The sequence below is a fragment of the Rhinichthys klamathensis genome, unplaced genomic scaffold (genome assembly GCF_029890125.1).
Source record: "Rhinichthys klamathensis goyatoka isolate OS25496 unplaced genomic scaffold, OSU_Roscu_1.1 h1tg000036l_1, whole genome shotgun sequence".
NCBI classification, from domain to species: domain Eukaryota; kingdom Metazoa; phylum Chordata; class Actinopteri; order Cypriniformes; family Leuciscidae; genus Rhinichthys; species Rhinichthys klamathensis.
Genome location: NW_026606584.1, coordinates 743,091 through 761,443, shown reverse-complemented (window position 1 = coordinate 761,443; position 18,353 = coordinate 743,091). Strand labels below are relative to the sequence as shown.

The following is an 18,353-nucleotide window of genomic DNA, read 5'->3' as shown; positions in this document are numbered from 1 at the left end:
TAAGATATCTGTTGGTGTGAGGAAGCACCACACCCCAATGTGAATTATCCTCCAATCCCAGCCACTCCTTACCTGTTCTGTTGAAGCTTTTTTTTTTTTTTTTCTCAGTTTCAAGCTGCATGGAACATCACCATGATTTTGATGGTGTGCGAGGACTATCAGTACATCATTTTTATAGAGTCCTCTGATAGTTTTTTTTATTTAACATATTTAGGGCCAGATTTAATAAACAGGTCAAATTAGCATGAGAGCGCCATAAGTTGCGCAAGCTGTTAAATCTGGCCCTATATGTATAGATTTTTAATACATATTGAATGCATTTTTTATTTCTGGCTTTCCAGACAACGGGAAGAACTGGCTAGTTTATTTAATCGAAAACTACTCCAAACATATACTTCAAAACTTATGATTTTATGATTATATGGTATGATTATATGGATTTTATGGTTATGATTTTGTTGAATATGTCCATTGCTGGACTATTGTTTATTGTAGTAGTTTTAGTTTCTGTTATATATTTATTCTAACTTGTTTGCTGTTTTAGAATAAAATATTTTTAAAGTATATTTAATTTCCTTAATGTTTTAATTAAAATGCTAAAAAATGAAGTAGGTTGGAGTTTAGGAAAAACGAGTTGGGGGATGTTAATTTGATTAACAATGAAAGTATCTAAAGAAATTTAACTGATGTCCATATTTTCATTAGTTACAACCCACCCCAAGTACTATTGACATTAATACACTTTTTTGGGGTTAAGTTGTGCATTAAAAAAACACACACAGATAATAAGAAAAAATAAGTAGTTTGTACCTGATAAATGGGTAAATGCAAAAAAAAAAAAAGATGAAATAAACTGGGTAAGGATGGTAGAGAGAAAGAGGGAGTGACTCCGGGGCAAGACATCTCTGGCACACCCTACCATGTGACAGTGCATGTTAGATATGTGGGCTAACTACCACAACCCTGCTGAGAGAAAGTGACCCAACAACATTCCACACCCACACATTAACAGATACTACACATTTAACAAGCAGTCATTAAAGGAACACTGTTCTGAAAATTATTTAAATGAACTATTGGTTAGTTACTGTTAATAAAAGGAATTCTTCAAAAGTGCAACATGTCTAACAAAATTGGGTCAATTTTAATACACCAAATACTAAATCACCTGAAATCAGACATGATTAGAGTGAATAGACAAGTCATGATATTAATAAGCCCACAATGTGGTTGTGGCTGTGTATATACTTGTATATACAGTAAAACAGAAACATTTAATTACTATCAACTGAGAAAAAAAAAAAAAAAAAGGTGAAATGAATGACAGATATGTGTGTGTGTGTGTGTGTCGGTGAAAAATGGGAAGGTGAAACTGGTCTGCCCGGTCCTGCAAAAGGAGGTGGCCTGGGTGTCGCCCAACACCTGTTTTTCAGGGCGGAGTGCAGACAGAAGAACAGCTTTACTTCACCACTCTGTGACAGTTCTAGAGAGGCAGAAAGTGTGTTCAGAAAAGTTTGTGGGGCCAAAGGAAAAACGGAAGTAAGACAGATTCACAAACACACACCAGCAACAGAGAAGGTGAACCTCACCTCACTAAAACTTGTAGGATGTTCAAGAAGAAAGAAAACACGGTGAAAGATGATTCCAAGACAAGCCAGTGAGTGTTGTTGGTTATTTTATACTCTTCTTGGTTATGTTCTGTTTTGTGTTCAGACAGGTCTGAGATCAGTTTTAGATAGACTCGGGTAACCAGAGCCCAGAAAGTGAAGGTCTAAAGGTGGTTCATTCTTAATTCCTGAGAACTTTCGATCTGAAATCTGTTTCACCCTAACGATCAAAAAATGCTCTTGTTTTTTTTTGCTGGGTCTACAACCACCAATATATGAATATATATCAATATATTTGGTCATATTTTATTCTCATTTTAAATTGTACACCTCCATTCCAATTAGAAGTGAAAATCAGCAATATCATTAGTTTGTATAGGCTTACTAATATGAGGAAATGGAAACATTTCATAAAGGATACCTAGTACCGTGGGCCCTTATGATGACTGTTTTGGTAATAATATAACCTCTGCTTTGTAAACACAAGTTGGAATTATTATGGTCTGTTGAAAATATACTACAGTGGTTAAAAATCTTAGAATTTTTCTAAGGTGAAGAAGAACAGAGATATGAAATGGAAAAGCTATCAAAATATTTCATCATAATATATTTATGTTAACAGTCATAAAATCTGGGGGGATCATGCAGTTACGGATTTTTCAGTTTATTCCAATTTGCTCTGCTAAATAGAAACATTTATTTGTCTGATGGAAAATTAATTTATTTATTAACATACTACGAAGTCAAGAAAATGAAATACATAATACAATATTATGTACATAATACAATGTTTTCTATATAAAACTGACATTTAAAATAGACATTATAGAGTTATCAGCAATGTAATTAAAAAGTACACATATATACTGCATGTCAGAATGGTAGCCATCCTTTTAAGAACCTCCAAGCATGTTCTTAGATCTCAGAATTGATGTCTCACTCCCATCTGAACACACCACTAGTCAAATCTGATTAATGCATGTGTAATGAAGATAAAACTGAACAGCAAAATACAGATGTTAGCATGAAGTTACTCAGGTATGTGTAAATATGCAAAAATCAGGATCATCGAATAAAAGTACATCTGAAAAAGAAAAAAAAAGATAGAAACAGTGAAAGGAGTGTCCAAAGCTCAGTTCCTGTAAGGGCTGACGTACTTGTTCCTCCACTAGGCTGCTGGGTGTTGGTCTATTGTTTCATCAAGGTAATGCAAACATAACATTTCAAAAACAAACACAATATAATTCTAGTAAAACATTTTAAAACGCAAAAAGAAATGGAGGGTTTTTTTTCTTTACTTTGTATTCTGTGCTTTTAATAGATGTTGGTTGAAGTGGTAGGGACTGTGGGGTATTTTAGGTGGAATAAGAATGATGAGTTTAGAACAAAAACTAGACATTAGAACCTTTCAGAAAATGAGTTTCATTTCCCAAAGTCACTGAATTGGTGAAATCACACTCTTTAAAATCTGCTACAGTATGAGAGCATTGTCATCCTGTGTGTTTGTTTAAAAACATCCACAGAATCAAGTGAGGAAATTTAAAAGGAAAACCACTATTAGTCTCAAATATTTTGGCCTTCAGGGACATGGTCTCTATCTTAGAAGCTTGTCCAAAAAAGGTGGCAGTATCGGCAGTTGAAGATGTTGAGATAACAGGTGTGTGGAGGGTGATGAAACTTTCTGGACTAGCATGGCATGATGGGGAAGAGATATAATGAAATAGTCTCTGAATCTCTTGCAAGCTTCTCAGAACAATATTTAACAGTACATGGTGAGGCATTAATGTCATATGTGTTTTATCTGTTTGACAGTTATTTTTCATTCAGAGGAGTGTCACAGACAGCAAAAACATAAACATTTGTTTTCACTAATCTGATAAATAATATTTTGTTTCATAACATAACAAAGCAGCTTAAATGACTGGACATAACCAATATCCACCAACTACGGCCAGCTTTTTGTTTAAATAAACTGGGATGACCAATGAGGATTTCAAATGGAATCCCACCGAGGTCCCATTAATAGGAACAGGTTTTTAAAATGTGCCTATACCCTGTGAGTTCTCAAATTCATTGTTTTTTATGTATTCAGGGAGGGAAAGGTACACTGAAGAAGGCAAAATAATAACAGTGCATACTTCTCAGAGACACTAAATTGTTGAGTTCTAATGCAGGGGATTTAAAGACCGATATACCGCACCCAGATTCTCAGCCCATTCAGGGATTCTCAATATAAAAAGCTTAATTTTATCAGTAATACTTTATTATTAACATTCATTAGAAACATTTACAATAGGAGTGCAAAACTCAGCTCCTGGAGGGCCACAGCCCTGTAGAGTTTAGTTCCAACCCTGCTCCAACACATACTTGTAGTTTTCAAATAAACCTGAAGGACTTGATTAGCTAGATCAGGTTTATTTATTTAGAGTTGAAACTAACTCTATTTAGAGTTTTGCACCCCTGGTTAACATCCTTACATTATATACCGCTTAACAGATCATTAATTATTTAGAAATATTAGTTCATAGTTATAAATGTATTTAAAATGTATTATGTAATATATGTAATCTCTATACAGGTACCCTCAGGTACACTTGGGATCTCTAGGCACATGGATCCCTGGTCAAATGAAGATTCTCATACCTCACTTGTGTCTGAAACAATTCTTCTGACTAACAGGCTTAATTTACAGTAAATCTTATTGATATGTCTGATTATCCCGTGTGCTTTAATGCTCTACACATATTTCCTTGTGTCTAATGCAACACATTTCATTTTCTTCATTTTGCAGTGTCTTTTACACATTGGCCATCCAATATAGCACATAGAATCCTAACTTTTAATTTTGGCCTGACAGATCGCAGGTGAGTAACCTGGCCTTGCTGATTGCACGTATGCAGAAGAATGCAGACACTGTTGAGAAAGATGTACTGCGTGCAGAAGAGCTGCTGCTCATTGTAAGAAAACATTTTCTGTTTCATTATGCACATGTATATGTTAGTAGTTATAAATGGCAAACATAAAAGTGTTCCACCCCCTTCTATTTGCTCAGGATGCTGGCAATGAGAAAAATAATAAGAGATTACAATATCAGAAGGAAACAGCAGATCTTTTGGGCCGGGCTGAGGGGCTCCTAAAGGATCTATTCTTGGATATGGACAAAGCCAAGAAAATGAAACACCCTCAGGCAGGAGAAATAGAGAATGAGTGAGTGACACTAAAAGCATCCTTCACACCCTGTTCATGACTCAGAACATACACAGTGCAAACTTAGTTTCGATCTTACAGAGCAACAGACTATCTCATTTATATGGTTATATTGAAAACGAATAGTATATGTGTTTTTCTATTTTTTCCACTAAATAGTGTTAGTCGCCTTCATGAACGTTGGCTGAAAGACTGTTCCCTTTACCGAGAGCTGTATGAGCCATTGAACGAGGTGGAACTACAGCCAAGAATTAACTGGGCTCTGGTGCTTAACCAAAAACAGGTAAGAAAACACATGAGTATGCACACAAAGAGAATGAGAGACAAAGAGAAACTAATCTAAGAACAAACTTATCATTTACTTTTGTACTTACAATCAAAAGTAATTGTCATATTAACACACAATATTAAGACATTATAAGAGGTACTGTAGATAATTAAAAAATTTAAGTCAGAATTGCTATCATCAGCAGATTCTCTTGTTTAATTTGGCACTTCTACTTGACCCAAAACGATTGCAATAAAAAAGGGCGGTCTACTGACAGTTGACAAAATTGTAACCTAGGGGGTACACTTGGTCACTTCATGCGTCAATCAGATTGCTATACGATTGAGTTTGCACAATCATGTCACGTATGCTCTCCATCTGCCCATCTTCAACAGTCCAGTCATTCAGTCAAAGATTACATTTCCCAGCATCCCTATTGTTTATCACCTGCACTTCCTTGGCCATCACCCACACCTATTTCCCATTAGCACTCCAATCTGTACCAGGATGAGAGCGTACACCTCACAGTTACTTTTTGTCTGGTCCCAACTACGGACAACAGACTACTTACCCCCTCTACTTACCTTTTGGATCTCCCTGTAATACTCCAGCGACCTTGATTCTCCAGCAATCTCCCATGTGAGCTGGAGAGCTACACCGTAAGTTACACTCTGAAGACCATCTTGGGTTGGATGATCATTTCAGTTAACAGTTACCTTACATAAGGCAAAAAGGGGTCAAGACAACCCCTTACCCAACTCACCACAGTCACAGAGCCAGGGTCGACAGCAGACTCAGAACCTGAGTCAGTGCCCACCATGAGTCAACAGCCCGCCAAGGACCTGCCACGGATGGAGAATGTCACCCAGAGCCAGAAGCCCTACTCATCCCTGAGCCAGTCGTCGTGTCTGACCAGGTGTGAGAGGCGGTACCCATGGCCGGGGATTTTAGTGGAATTTTAAGGTGTGGAGATTAGGGTTGGGTACCGAAACTCGGTGCCAATAGGGAACCGGTTCCGACGTAAACGGTAGTAACCAGACCGAATAAGAACGAAAATTTCGGTGCCTGATTTCGGTGCCTAACTTCATTAGGCACACACGCGCACACACACACACACAAGGTCTCTCGCTCGCTCTCTCTCCGCCGTGCGTGTGCTACACAGTTTGGAGCGCAGTTTCTTCTGTCTCGCATGCGCGCTCTTTCTCACAAGGTTTGGCTGCATTTCAGGTGTAAAATTACGTGTCAGAACGCCCTCTGGGTGTGCCGATAGTCTGAATCCCATATAGAATCAAGCCAATTCATTGGCTGATGGCGCGGGCGCCGCCTCGACGCACTTACGTCGTCATATTATGTTGGCGCGCGCGCGCCATCTGCTCCGTCCTCAGATTTCTCTGCCGAAAAAGGAAGCTGGTCGGCAGCGCGAGGAGCTTGGCAGCGTCCCGTTCCCAATTGAGAGATGTTACACCAGTAACCAGAGATGTTCTCTTTCATAGGTTCACTCAACGCTGCGTAGCTAAGAAGCAGTGGATTTGTAGGCTGCTGTATCACGTGCCGTTTGAACTGACGCGCTACAGCGATCTGTCACATTTCAAAGAGCCAAAACGTTATTTATTGTGTTAATCTCGTAAAAATATTGACAGAATCTGACAGCTGTGGATTTGTTCCATATCAAAAGTAACCTTCTCTGTCTTGTCTGTCAGTGTCCTCTTTGTCCGCGATTTTTCTGTGTGAAAAGGGTCATTTGCGTGAGTCTCACGGTCAATGCGTGAGAGTTGGCAGCTCTGCCTGCTAGTAATCTCTATTAATCTCCAGTATTATTACATTGTTTGATACAATATTGTTTCATTTGATATTATGTAAATATGAATTTTTATTTTATATTGGTTTTATTATTACCATATGTTACTTGTATTTATATTGTTTAAAGATTTAAGTTAATATTGTGTCCAGTTTGGCCCTGTAAATTAAAGGGTATTATTTTTTGATAAAGTGTGTGCGGTTTCATTTTCTTAAGTACCGATTTAAGAACCGTTTAAGCACCGGAACCGTTTAAAAAATACCGAGTAGGTACTGGAATCGGATAAAACCCAAACGATACCCAACCCTAGATGGATTTCTCCATGCCAACCAGCACGGTCAATATAATGGACGCCCGGGTTCCCTCCTATTCCCAAGCCAAGTCTACTTCAACACTGCTGTTGCTGTTCCAAGGCTCCTGCGTCTCCGCTGGTCCTGCCCAGTTCCAAGGCTCCTGTGTCTCTGCTTGTCCCGCCCAGCTCCAAGTCTGCTGCATCTTCGATGGTCCCACTCAGCATCCCTCTCCAGTCTCCTCTATCAAATCTAGCCAGAAACCACGCTGTATGTAAATTCAATGGAGTACACTTCACAAAAGCTAAAAAAAAATCATCAGCCCTAAATAAAAGATCATAATGGGAGAAATAGCTAAATAAGCACTGGTGAGAAAGAAAAAAATATTTTAATGAAGATAAATGTGGGATACCATGCTGAACATTCAATTTCATTTGCGCCAGTTTGCACTCCTCTCCGATACATTCCTCTCCGAAGTAGGACTGTGGAATCTGGTTACTAGAAGCAGATGTAACATGCTTTCACATTTTATATTTGACATTTTGGGAGGCTTTGACATCCAGATCCCATTTAATTTAGCTGAGTCACATCTAGAATGTGTCTTCAAACTACTTCCTTAATTGGCTTAAGTGATTAGGCTACAGTCAGTGGCCCTGTCCCAAATGGCACACTTCATGTGCACTTTCGGTCTTGTGGACTTACAATAGCTGCCGCGTGCGCGTGTCCGTTAAGTCCGTGAGACCGCAGTGTGTCCCATTTGTCATTTTTAGATCTCAGAAGTGTAACCCTTTGCTGAATTTTGTACAGACAAAGTCTGAGTATGGACCAGTCAAATCAGAAGAACTAAATTCGCCTGCAGAGAATAAGGATGTCACAACAATAATGAGTCACTCACACAAGGTATAAGGTATAATTGAAATATATTGGTTTGATTAGAATTCAAAACTTGAACGTATAAGAGAAAGAAGAAAAAGGAAAAAAATACAGGAAAGAGAAAAAATAAATAAAATTCAAAGTGTGCTTCTCAAACAAATAAAATAATTTCTTTAGACACCTTTTTGTCTGTTCTTAATGAGTTTCAAAGACTCAAAAGGCAAGTATAATCACTTGTCACACTGTTTATGTAAATTAATACATTAACCTCTCGTTTCTTTGGAAAAATAAAAATAAAATAACAAAATTCTAATTAATCACCACAGTGAATTCACCTTATAGCTGAAAAGCTTAATTTAGGATATAATCCATTTAAGTTAAACTCCTTATTTGATCCCTTTCGAAGATTTATGTTGGATAAGTTTTTCTTAGTTTTCAATCAATATAAAAGGAAAAAAAATAAATAAAATGAAAGCAGTCACATTTGATCAAGTAACATCGTTAATAAACAAACAAACAAAAAAAAATAAACCCAACAAATTCACATGTAATTCCCTTCACTGGAATTAAACCCAGCAGTTTCCAGAAATGAGTCTCTCAAATTATATTCACAACCTTGTGAATGTGAATCGTTATACGACAACAGTATTGTTCGTTACTCAGTCTCTCCTCTGTGTGTGAATCCTTCCAATTGAACGGTGAAAAATGTAAAGTGCTGTTAGTTCAATTTCCTACCATCCATTATCCATCGGCAACACTAATGTCAAATCCATGCAATCACGGCTCACTGTTAGGTCCGTGCGGCTCGCCAGTCCCGACTCCCTCCGCGAACACGAGAGTTGGAACGAAACCCAGGAATCCAGGAACTCCAATCCGGAAAGCAACGATTTCAATGCAGCATCAACTCAATTCACAGATGATGATGATGAAATAAAATCAGGAAAAGGCAGAAAGAAGAAAAACAGGGAAAAGAAAAGAAAACAAAACAAAAACCTGACCTTGAATAACAGGTCAGAAAAGAAATCCTTGTTAGTTTTCTCCATAACATACACATATCACATCATTTACCATTGTCTAACACGGCATCAAAATGGCAAATGGCGATTGCGTTTTACATACAACGTGCAATCATTCGTTCACCATATGTGATCGTAAAGAAAAATACATTACTCATAAAATAACAAACATATTTCTCATTTATAATTCACTTATATGAGCATTTCAACAACATTTCACATTTTATTACATGAAATAAAAGTGTAACTCACCAAGACCCGATGAACTTGAACATATAATCCTTTTAGGTCTTAAGAACTCTTTTACAACTCATTCCTTTGTTCAACTCTCTCGTAAAAATAAATTCTAATCATAGATCTTTTTTGATCGTTATTGAGTTTCCTCAAACAACTCTGCTTCTCCGCAACTGCGTCACACGTTATAAAATCAATTTAATAGTCTCTTTCACATCAAATTTACTTCTCTTTTCGCTACATCGTCTCTGGGCACATATAACTTCAATCCTAATCAATTTTTTCAAATTAGATCAAACAAATACTCAAATCTCTTTGGAGAGATCCAAATCACGACTGCTCTCGTCTGCTTTTCCAATCAAAGAGAGCGCGAGCTCTAACCGCGTGCGAATTCCGGAAACTGAAAAAAAACTTTTTAACATCCTCAATTCTCATTGGTCAGTCTTACAAACAAAAATTATTTTAATTTACTATTTTAATACTCATGAAAATAAGTGTACCACTATAAGTGAAACTGTATAAGTGAAAATAAATGTTCTGCTCACTTCATTTAATCACGTGCTGTTGGTACCCTGGGTTACAGAAGGGTGCTCGCGAGCGCCCCCTCTGCGGTTTTTGCCAGATTGGGCGGGTTCCCGCCCAATTGGGCGGTTTTGAATTTGATTGTGCGGGTAAAAAAGGGTTTGGGCGGGTGGTCAAAATTTGGGCTGGTTTGGGATCATTTCGGCGGTTTTCAAACATCTACATTTTAAAGTCTAATTGGTTAAAAAAAACGAAACTAAAGTGCATGTAGTCCATAAAATCAGTCATCATGACATTACTGTACACACACGCTCATGCAGAGTCAGCTGGCGTTAGTGTTGACATCACCGATGAGCACGCACTTTTAGCCAATCAGCGATCCGCAGGCAGACGCGATTGAGCGCGAGAAATTGTAGCTGTATATTCAAGTGATCGCTAAGGCAAAGTGACATAGCCTACTATACAAAAGAGTGTAAAGTAGTGAGCAACTCTAAAAAACGCACACGTGGAAGGAGATCACTATGGTGAATATAACTCTGAGAGGAGAGCACAGTTGAATGACTTGAATTGAAATCAAATATGGGACGATTCCTGTCCATGTCATGTGCACACTAGCCTAACCAAACATCTGCAACTTTAACGTTACACCATCCAGACTGCACTCTACTTGTCCCTGACAGCTGCTGAAAAAGGTTTGAATCAACGATGAATCCATTTTGACTGCTAAATTCTGCGTTATGTTCTGCAATCATTTGTTGGAGTGAAAGATAATTCATATAGAATGTGCGAGGACGCCGACGCACTGAATCGTTCTTTGTTTTTAATAGTTCAAAGTTACTATTAGGGGGGCGCAAGCGAGCACCACATGGAGTAGTCGTGTTTTTTTGTGCGCTTCAAATCCCTTGATTATTCTTTAATTTCACTAATAGCTTTCTGGTTGAACTCTGCTCATTACCTTCTCTCACGATCGCAGACAACATGACCAAACCAAAATCCAAAAAAGGAGACAAATTAGTAGAGGATTCTGGTGAACAAGGTGCCTGTCAGTCAGACGATGCTCAGGCCGTTGCTAACTCTACGGATCCGGTTAATCTTGCTGACATTATGGAGGCTATCAAATCAATGAACGGCTCCATGAATGAAAAATTCGATTCTCTGGAATCTACGCTGTCTCAGACGCTGGTCTCGCTGTCAGAAGTCACTTCACGAGTTACGGAACTCGAAAAGGCCAGTGCGGATTACGAGGGCCGAATTTCTGAACTCGAGGCTCACTGCCGCGACTGGTTTGAAACATGTAAATCTTTGTCATCCAAATTAAACGACCTTGAAGGACGTTCGCGGCGGCAAAATATTAAGATCATTGGTCTGCCTGAAAAGGTGGAGGAGGGCCGCCCTACTCAGTTTGTAGCTGACTTCCTTGTGAAAACCCTTGGCGCCAGTAATTTTCCAAATTCTCTGAAGATTGACCGTGCCCATCGCACGGGCCCTATTGGAAACGCACACTCCCGTCCTCGGACTATGGTGGCCAGATTGCATCACTTTCCGGACAAGGAGAAGATTCTGCGTCTTGCACGGCTGGCGTCACCTATGATGTACAACGGAGCGCGCATACTCATCTTCCCGGACTTCACCTCCGAGGTTCTGAAGCAGCGTCAGGCTTTCAATGCCGTGAGGAAAAGTCTCAAGGAGGCGAATGTTCATTACGGGTTGCTCTTCCCTGCCCGACTTATCGTGACTCACAACTCATCCAAACATGTGTTTGATTCTGCAGAAAAGGCTCAAGCCTTTGTTGACTCTATCACTGGTGAGCTCAGGGCGGCGCAGTCTTCATCATGTTGTATAACTATAACTAAGTCAGTGGATGGGGCAAAGCTCCTTTACATTTCTCATCATATTTTTGGCTACATGAGCATCTTATATTATTTAAATAGTTGGTGCAGATCAGTTTGATTTGTATGCTTGTCAATTTCCTTTTCTTTATTTAGGTAAGAGCACATAGTGTGACAGTATCTTTCAAGTGTTTATTTCACTGTTGAAATGCTTAATGGGATTTGAGGTGTAGTTCAACCTATCCCACTCTTTTTCGTCTTCGCTTTTCTTTTTTGCAAAAGGAAAAAGCTTTTTCTTTTCTTTTCCTACTCTTTGTGTTGCCTTTTGGCTCTACAGTAAATATGGGTTTTTTAAACTGCTTGGTTTGGGGAAGCGGTTGGGACGGGGTGGGGGGATGCACTCTGTGTTTACTGTTGTTTGTCTATGTTCACCCTTCATTTTATCTGTGCTATTCAATTTTTTTTGTTGAATTAATAGTGTTTGCTGTAAAATGGCAACTAGTATGATTTCATCACAGGGAGGCGATATTACATTAGCCAGTTGGAACGTGCGCGGTTTGAACAGTCAGGTGAAGCGAGCTAAAGTGTTTTCATATCTACGCTCTATTTCGGCTGACATAATTTTCTTACAAGAGACGCACATTAAAAATGGGGAACAGAATCGCTTAAAGTGTAATTGGATTTCCCAGGTGTTTCAATCCACTTTTTCGTGCAGAGCCAGAGGGGTTTCGATATTATTTCGTAACTCAGTCTCTTTTAAACATATATCCACGTTAACAGATCCTAACGGCCGCTACGTTCTTGTCACTGGCATAATTGCTTCTCAACATTTTACTTTTTTAAATCTCTATGCCCCTAATTATGATGACCCGGCTTTCTTTCGTAAAGTATTTAATCTTCTGCCCTCTCATACCGATACTCACTTTATAGTGGGTGGCGATTTTAACTGTATATTGGACCCTGTTCTGGACAAATTTCCTGTCCGTTCTGATACTTCTCTCAACTCTACCTCAGTCATTAAACATCTTTCCGAGTCACTGGATGTTGTTGATATCTGGAGGCTACAACATCCGGCTGATAAGGAATACTCATTCTTCTCCCATGTTCACAAGTCATATTCTAGAATAGATTTTTTTTTTATAGACTCTAAATTATTATCTAATGTCTCCTCATCCAAGTATCATAATATACTGATCTCTGATCATTCTGCTGTTACGGTATCTTTTGATTTCGGCTGGGCAAAGCCAAGTTTTAATTGGAGATTTAATACTTGCCTCCTTTCAGATGAGAAATTTAGTCAGCATATTTTGGATTCGTTGACAGAGTTTATTGAGATCAACGATAAAGGAGATGTTTCTGACTCTGTGTTATGGGAAACTTTTAAAGTTGTGATGAGGGGACACATAATTTCTTATGAGTCAGCAGTAAAGAAACTTAGACAGAAACGCCTGGTAGAGATAGACGCTCGTCTTGCCCAATTGGAAAAACTATATAGGGATACCACTGACTCTTGTGTTCTAAATAACATCAGGTCACTTAAATTTGAATATAATAAGATCATGTCAGACCAGGTGAATAAGATGTTATTAAAAATTAAGCAGAAGCATTTTGAGATTGGGGACAAACCAGATAAATTATTATCCCGTCAATTGAGGGGCTCTTATGCCAGTAGATCAATTCATAGCATAGCGGATAAGGATGGTAAAATATTGACTAACCCAAAGGATATCAATAAACGCTTTATGGAATTTTTTGCAGACTTGTACGAATCTAAGACTTCTGTATCATCTGAGGCTATTTCGGATTTTCTTCGTTCGCTTTCCCTCCCTCAATTAAGTGAAGCGGACCGGGAAATCTTGAATTCTGATATTACAATTCAAGAGATAATGGACGCGATTAATGCCTTTCCTAACGGGAAGTCCCCTGGTCCTGATGGCTTCAGTTTTGAATTTTATAAGAAATATGTAGATAAAATTGCACCCCTTATGTTACGGATGTTCAATCATTCCTTCATCAAGCAGAAATTTCCCTCCTCTCTATACTCCGCCAATATTTCTTTACTTCTTAAGAAAGGCAAGGACGAGGCTGACTTCTTTTCGTCCAATTTCTCTTCTCAATACAGATTTAAAAGTGTTCACTAAAATTTTGGCAACAAGGTTAAACAAATGCATTTCAACTATTATTCAACCCGACCAAGTTGGCTTTATCCCAAAAAGATTTTCCTTTTTTAATGTTAGACGTTTCCTAAATATAATCTATTCTAAGCTAAACTCCCACTCTAAATTGGCAATTATCACATTGGATGCAGAAAAAGCTTTTGACCAAGTTGAATGGAACTACATCTTAACCACTATTAAAGAATTTAATTTAGGCGATAGGTTTTCTTCCTGGGTTAGCATGTTGTATCACCACCCTTGCGCTTCAGTGTTAACTAACCTCGATAGATCACCGCAATTTGAATTGCATAGGGGTACCCGACAGGGGTGTCCTCTTTCACCCCTGTTGTTTGCCATTGCCATAGAACCTTTGGCAATAGCCATTAGACTTCATCCACAGATTCCGCCCTTACGTATAGGTCAGGTTGATCATATCATATCTCTTTACGCTGACGATGTCCTTTTGTACCTTTCAGACCCCGAGCGCTCTGTTCCTCCTCTGTTAGATTTATTAAACTCATTCAGTAGCTTCTCTGGTTATTCTGTTAACTGGCAAAAAAGTGAACTCATGCCCATCAGCGATAATATAGATCCAGTTTTTATGAAGAGCCTGCCATTTAAAATCACTTTAGACAAGATAAAATATCTCGGTGTGGTTGTCCCTAAGAATCCAAAGGATTTAGTTCAATTAAATTATTTTGCCTTACTAGACAACCTAAAGAAGGACATAGAAAGATGGAGATCACTCCCTATTTCAATGATCGGCCGTATTAATGCAATTAAAATGGTGATCCTTCCTAGATTTTTATATCTCTTTCTAAATTTGCCCTTGTTTTTACCTAAATCATTCTTCAGAACTCTTGATTCAATAATTATGCCTTTCATTTGGGGTTATAAAGTCGCTCGTATATCCAAAACACACGTGTACAAACCAAAATGCTTGGGGGGTTTGGGTTTGCCCAACTTTCTTCATTACTACTGGGCAGCGAACTGCAGAATATTAACGTACTGGCAGGATTCTTTTCCGGGCACTGTTCAAGTAGACACCCCCTCCTGGCTAGCGATAGAACAAAGTGCCATCCACTCATCTCTTTCTGCTCTGCTTTTTTCGGCACCACTGCCTAGTAAAGAAGTTCCCAAAGCTAATTTAATCCTTAAAAACTCCATCAAAATATGGTATCAGATCAGAAAGGAAATCAAGCTACCAAGTACCTCCCTGTTTTCTCCTATCTGTTATAACCATGCGTTTAAACCCTCTCTTACAGATAATGTTTTTAGGGAATGGCAAGGTAAAGGAGTTCTCTGTATAAAAGATTTGTATATTAATAATACATTTCCCTCCTTTTCTCAGCTCAGCGAAATATTTGGCCTTCCCTCTTTTCACTTTTTCAGATATCTTCAAGTCAGGAACTTTGTTCGTACAAATATTATACACTTTGAAACTTTGCCTTTAGAATGTAAAATATTTGATTTATTTTCCAACTCTCCTGATGCTAAGGGCATCACATCTCTTTTTGTTAATGCTTTTAAAGAAAATACAGATTTTTCTTCACTTCATTTGAAAAAGGCTTGGGAAGAAGATTTAGGGATTCAGGTTACTGAGACTGTCTGGGACAAATGTCTTTCATCTATTTATTCTTGTTCTATAAATTCAAGACACCAACTTATTCAGTACAAGGTATTACATAGACTTCACTACTCTAAAGTAAAGCTTAGTAAATTCTATCCCTCTGTCTCTCCTATATGTGATAATTGTAAAGCTGCTGAGGGTACCCTGGCACACCTTTTTTGGTTCTGTTCACAAATTCAGAGTTTTTGGATAGACATTTTTCATTTTTTTGCCAAAGTCTACAATTGTGCTTTACTTCCTGACCCACTTATAGCAATTCTTGGTTGGTCAGACTCATTGCAGGCTCTCAGGCCAAAGGTACGGTTACCAGTTCAATATGGTGTGACTGTAGCTAAAAAAGTTATCTTGCTTTTGTGGAAAAAAAATACTAGACCCCTCTTTTCTGACTGGCTAACTGGACTCACTTCTACGTTACACCTTGAAAGAATTAGATACTCAATATCCGGGAACCCTGCAAAATTCGATAAGATGTGGGAACCAGTTTTTACTTTTTTGTCAAATCAGAAGGACTAATTATTTATTTATGTTTTCCTGATCTGTAATAATCACTTTATGTAACTATTGTGATTACACTTTGTAACTGAGGTTGGCTTTGTGTATGTCTTCCTTTTTTATAGTACTTTTGTTTCATTTTACACATTGCACAGATTTCTGTTTTATGAAGGGTCTTTTTGTCTGTTTTTGTTTTTTTGTTTTTGATGTTTGAAAACCTCAATAAAAATAATATACACAAAGTTACTATTAAATTTAATGTGTACTTCCGAGGGTTAAAGTCATCGGTTCATTTCTTGATTGCCGTTTTGACAGTGTCCACCTGGACATTTTAGTCATATTGGCTAATTCTCCTTAATTATTGCCCTGTTTTGATCCGTTTTGGTGGAATTTTTTTTTTTTATCATCGTTATTTTGTTTAAAGGAGATACAAATTGTGCTTATCAACCTTAAATGACATGGTAATAAAATTATATCACATTATTTTGGCAGTAAAATTTTGGGCGGTTTTTTCTTGTAGTGGGCGGGTTTTGGTGAGCTTTTGGGCTGGAAATCACCGTCCCAATCTGGCAACACTGCCCTTGATGCGCACTTTTGCCGAGCCCACGCTGAAGCCTTGTTTATACTCGACGCGTCCGCAAGAGCGCGAAGGTGCGCACGGCAAAATGACGTAATTGCGGTATGGGCGGTCGTGCGCGTTGGGTGCGCAAGACCCCATTTCGCCTGGCGGTGTGCACGGCACTTTTTGTAACATCGCGCGCGGCGCCGCATCCGAAGATGAACGACTTCGAGCCGAATCAGGCCGAACTGTTACGTCTGTACCAGCATGTTTATGATCCTTCTATACACAGAGACATTTGCATTGATGGGCGATCATAAAAGCCTCTCATTTTGTGAATAGGAACACATTTGCATTAAGCACCCAGTTTGCACTTGTCTAAAATAACTGCTTACATTTATAAAATAAGCCTACAATAGCAGAAGTAAGCCCTGCTGATTAAATTAAGGTTTAAACACTCTTCAATAAGGCTTCAGTTGTTTAACGAGTTTGTACAAGAAAGTACAATACACCTACTGCATTTATTACTCTTTTAATATGAATCAGCTATTAATAAACTACTAATAAACGGCAAACTACTTCTTCACTGCTGATTCCTGGTGGTTTAGAGGAGAATTACTCCGAGTCGCCCCCTGTCGTTTCACAGAATAGCACAACGGCGAGCGCGTCAAGTATAAACGCCTCGTCCGTTTGGAGAGGTGCGCGCGCAGTCAGCGGAGACTCGCGCTCGTGCGGACCATAGCGGACGCGTCGAGTATAAACAAGGCTTGATGCGGACTCCACAGCAGACGTCTTCCCGACATTCAAAGCGGCGTTACGTTGCGAAAGTGCGGACTCAGAGGAAGACCGCGAGTGCTTAGGTCTTTAGGAGTGCATTTGGGACAGGGCAAGACTCTGTAGCAGAGGGCATTTACACCTGGTCTTTTCACAATTGGATAGCGATCTGATTAGTGAAAACACATGAAGTGGTGAATTGTCAAAAGTTTGATCTTCATATTAAATTCATACAAAAGTTAAACTGATATCCATGTTCAAAGTTCCACGGTAAGCTGTATAGATTTCAAACGACATTAATTTGTGGCAGATAAATATGTGGTAGAAGTTTGAGCTTCTTAGCTGAGGAAAAAAAAATACAGATATTACAGACATTAAAGCAAAGATACATCTTAAAGCAAGTATACATCTTATTTTGATTTATAATATCTTTGCCAGCAATGCAGTAAATCCAAATTATGGTGATTAATTAGTATTTCTGAATATGGAATATTACAGAAAGATGCAAGCAAAGAGGAGTATGGCCCCTCTATGGCTGACCTGAAGAAGCAGATTGCAGCTCATAACATCCTTCATAAGGAGATTGAGTCTTACAACAACCAGCTATGCCCTGGATCAGCCAGCTCTCAGGTGAGCAGTTTTCATCAACTGGGCAATTTCTTTGTTACCAAGACATGCATTCCTCATTACCTCAGCCTTTGCTTTGGGAAGAAAAAATGGGAAGTGAACACTTTAATCACAAAACGTAACATCCCTCATGTTGTTCCAGGAGGAATATGCTGCCATTAAGAAGCAATATGCTAACGTACTGGTAAGAAAACATTCACATTATGACTGATATTGAATAAATGGAAGATTTTTGAAAATTGTAAGAGTTTGTGCCAGAAGGGGAATGGAAAAGTTCTCATTTAGCATTTTCAATGTTTCAGGATAACTCAAAATGGAGACGTCACTATCTCAACAGCCTGTACGACTACATGCAGGACTGTGAGAAGGAGGTGGCGTACATGAGAGAAGAGCAGAACAAGATCCTTAAACAGGACTGGAGTGATCAGATGGCTGACCATGCTGACGTTCGCAGACAGTATGAGGTAAGCT

The 18,353-nt window shown here is 38.7% G+C and overlaps 1 protein-coding gene across 1 annotated transcript in view; it reads left to right on the top strand.

Moving 5' to 3' along the window:
* Window positions 1–1,448: 1,448 nt before the first annotated feature.
* evpla (envoplakin a) overlaps window positions 1,449–18,353 on the top strand; it is a 36,202-nt gene continuing 19,297 nt past the window's right edge. The window contains exons 1-7 of the mRNA XM_056246127.1: window positions 1,449–1,657; window positions 4,465–4,564; window positions 4,660–4,814; window positions 4,974–5,097; window positions 17,754–17,885; window positions 18,025–18,066; window positions 18,185–18,346. Coding sequence (XP_056102102.1) covers window positions 1,608–1,657; window positions 4,465–4,564; window positions 4,660–4,814; window positions 4,974–5,097; window positions 17,754–17,885; window positions 18,025–18,066; window positions 18,185–18,346 — 765 coding nt within the window. The 5' untranslated portion in view covers window positions 1,449–1,607. The remainder of the gene's footprint in view (window positions 1,658–4,464; window positions 4,565–4,659; window positions 4,815–4,973; window positions 5,098–17,753; window positions 17,886–18,024; window positions 18,067–18,184; window positions 18,347–18,353) is intronic.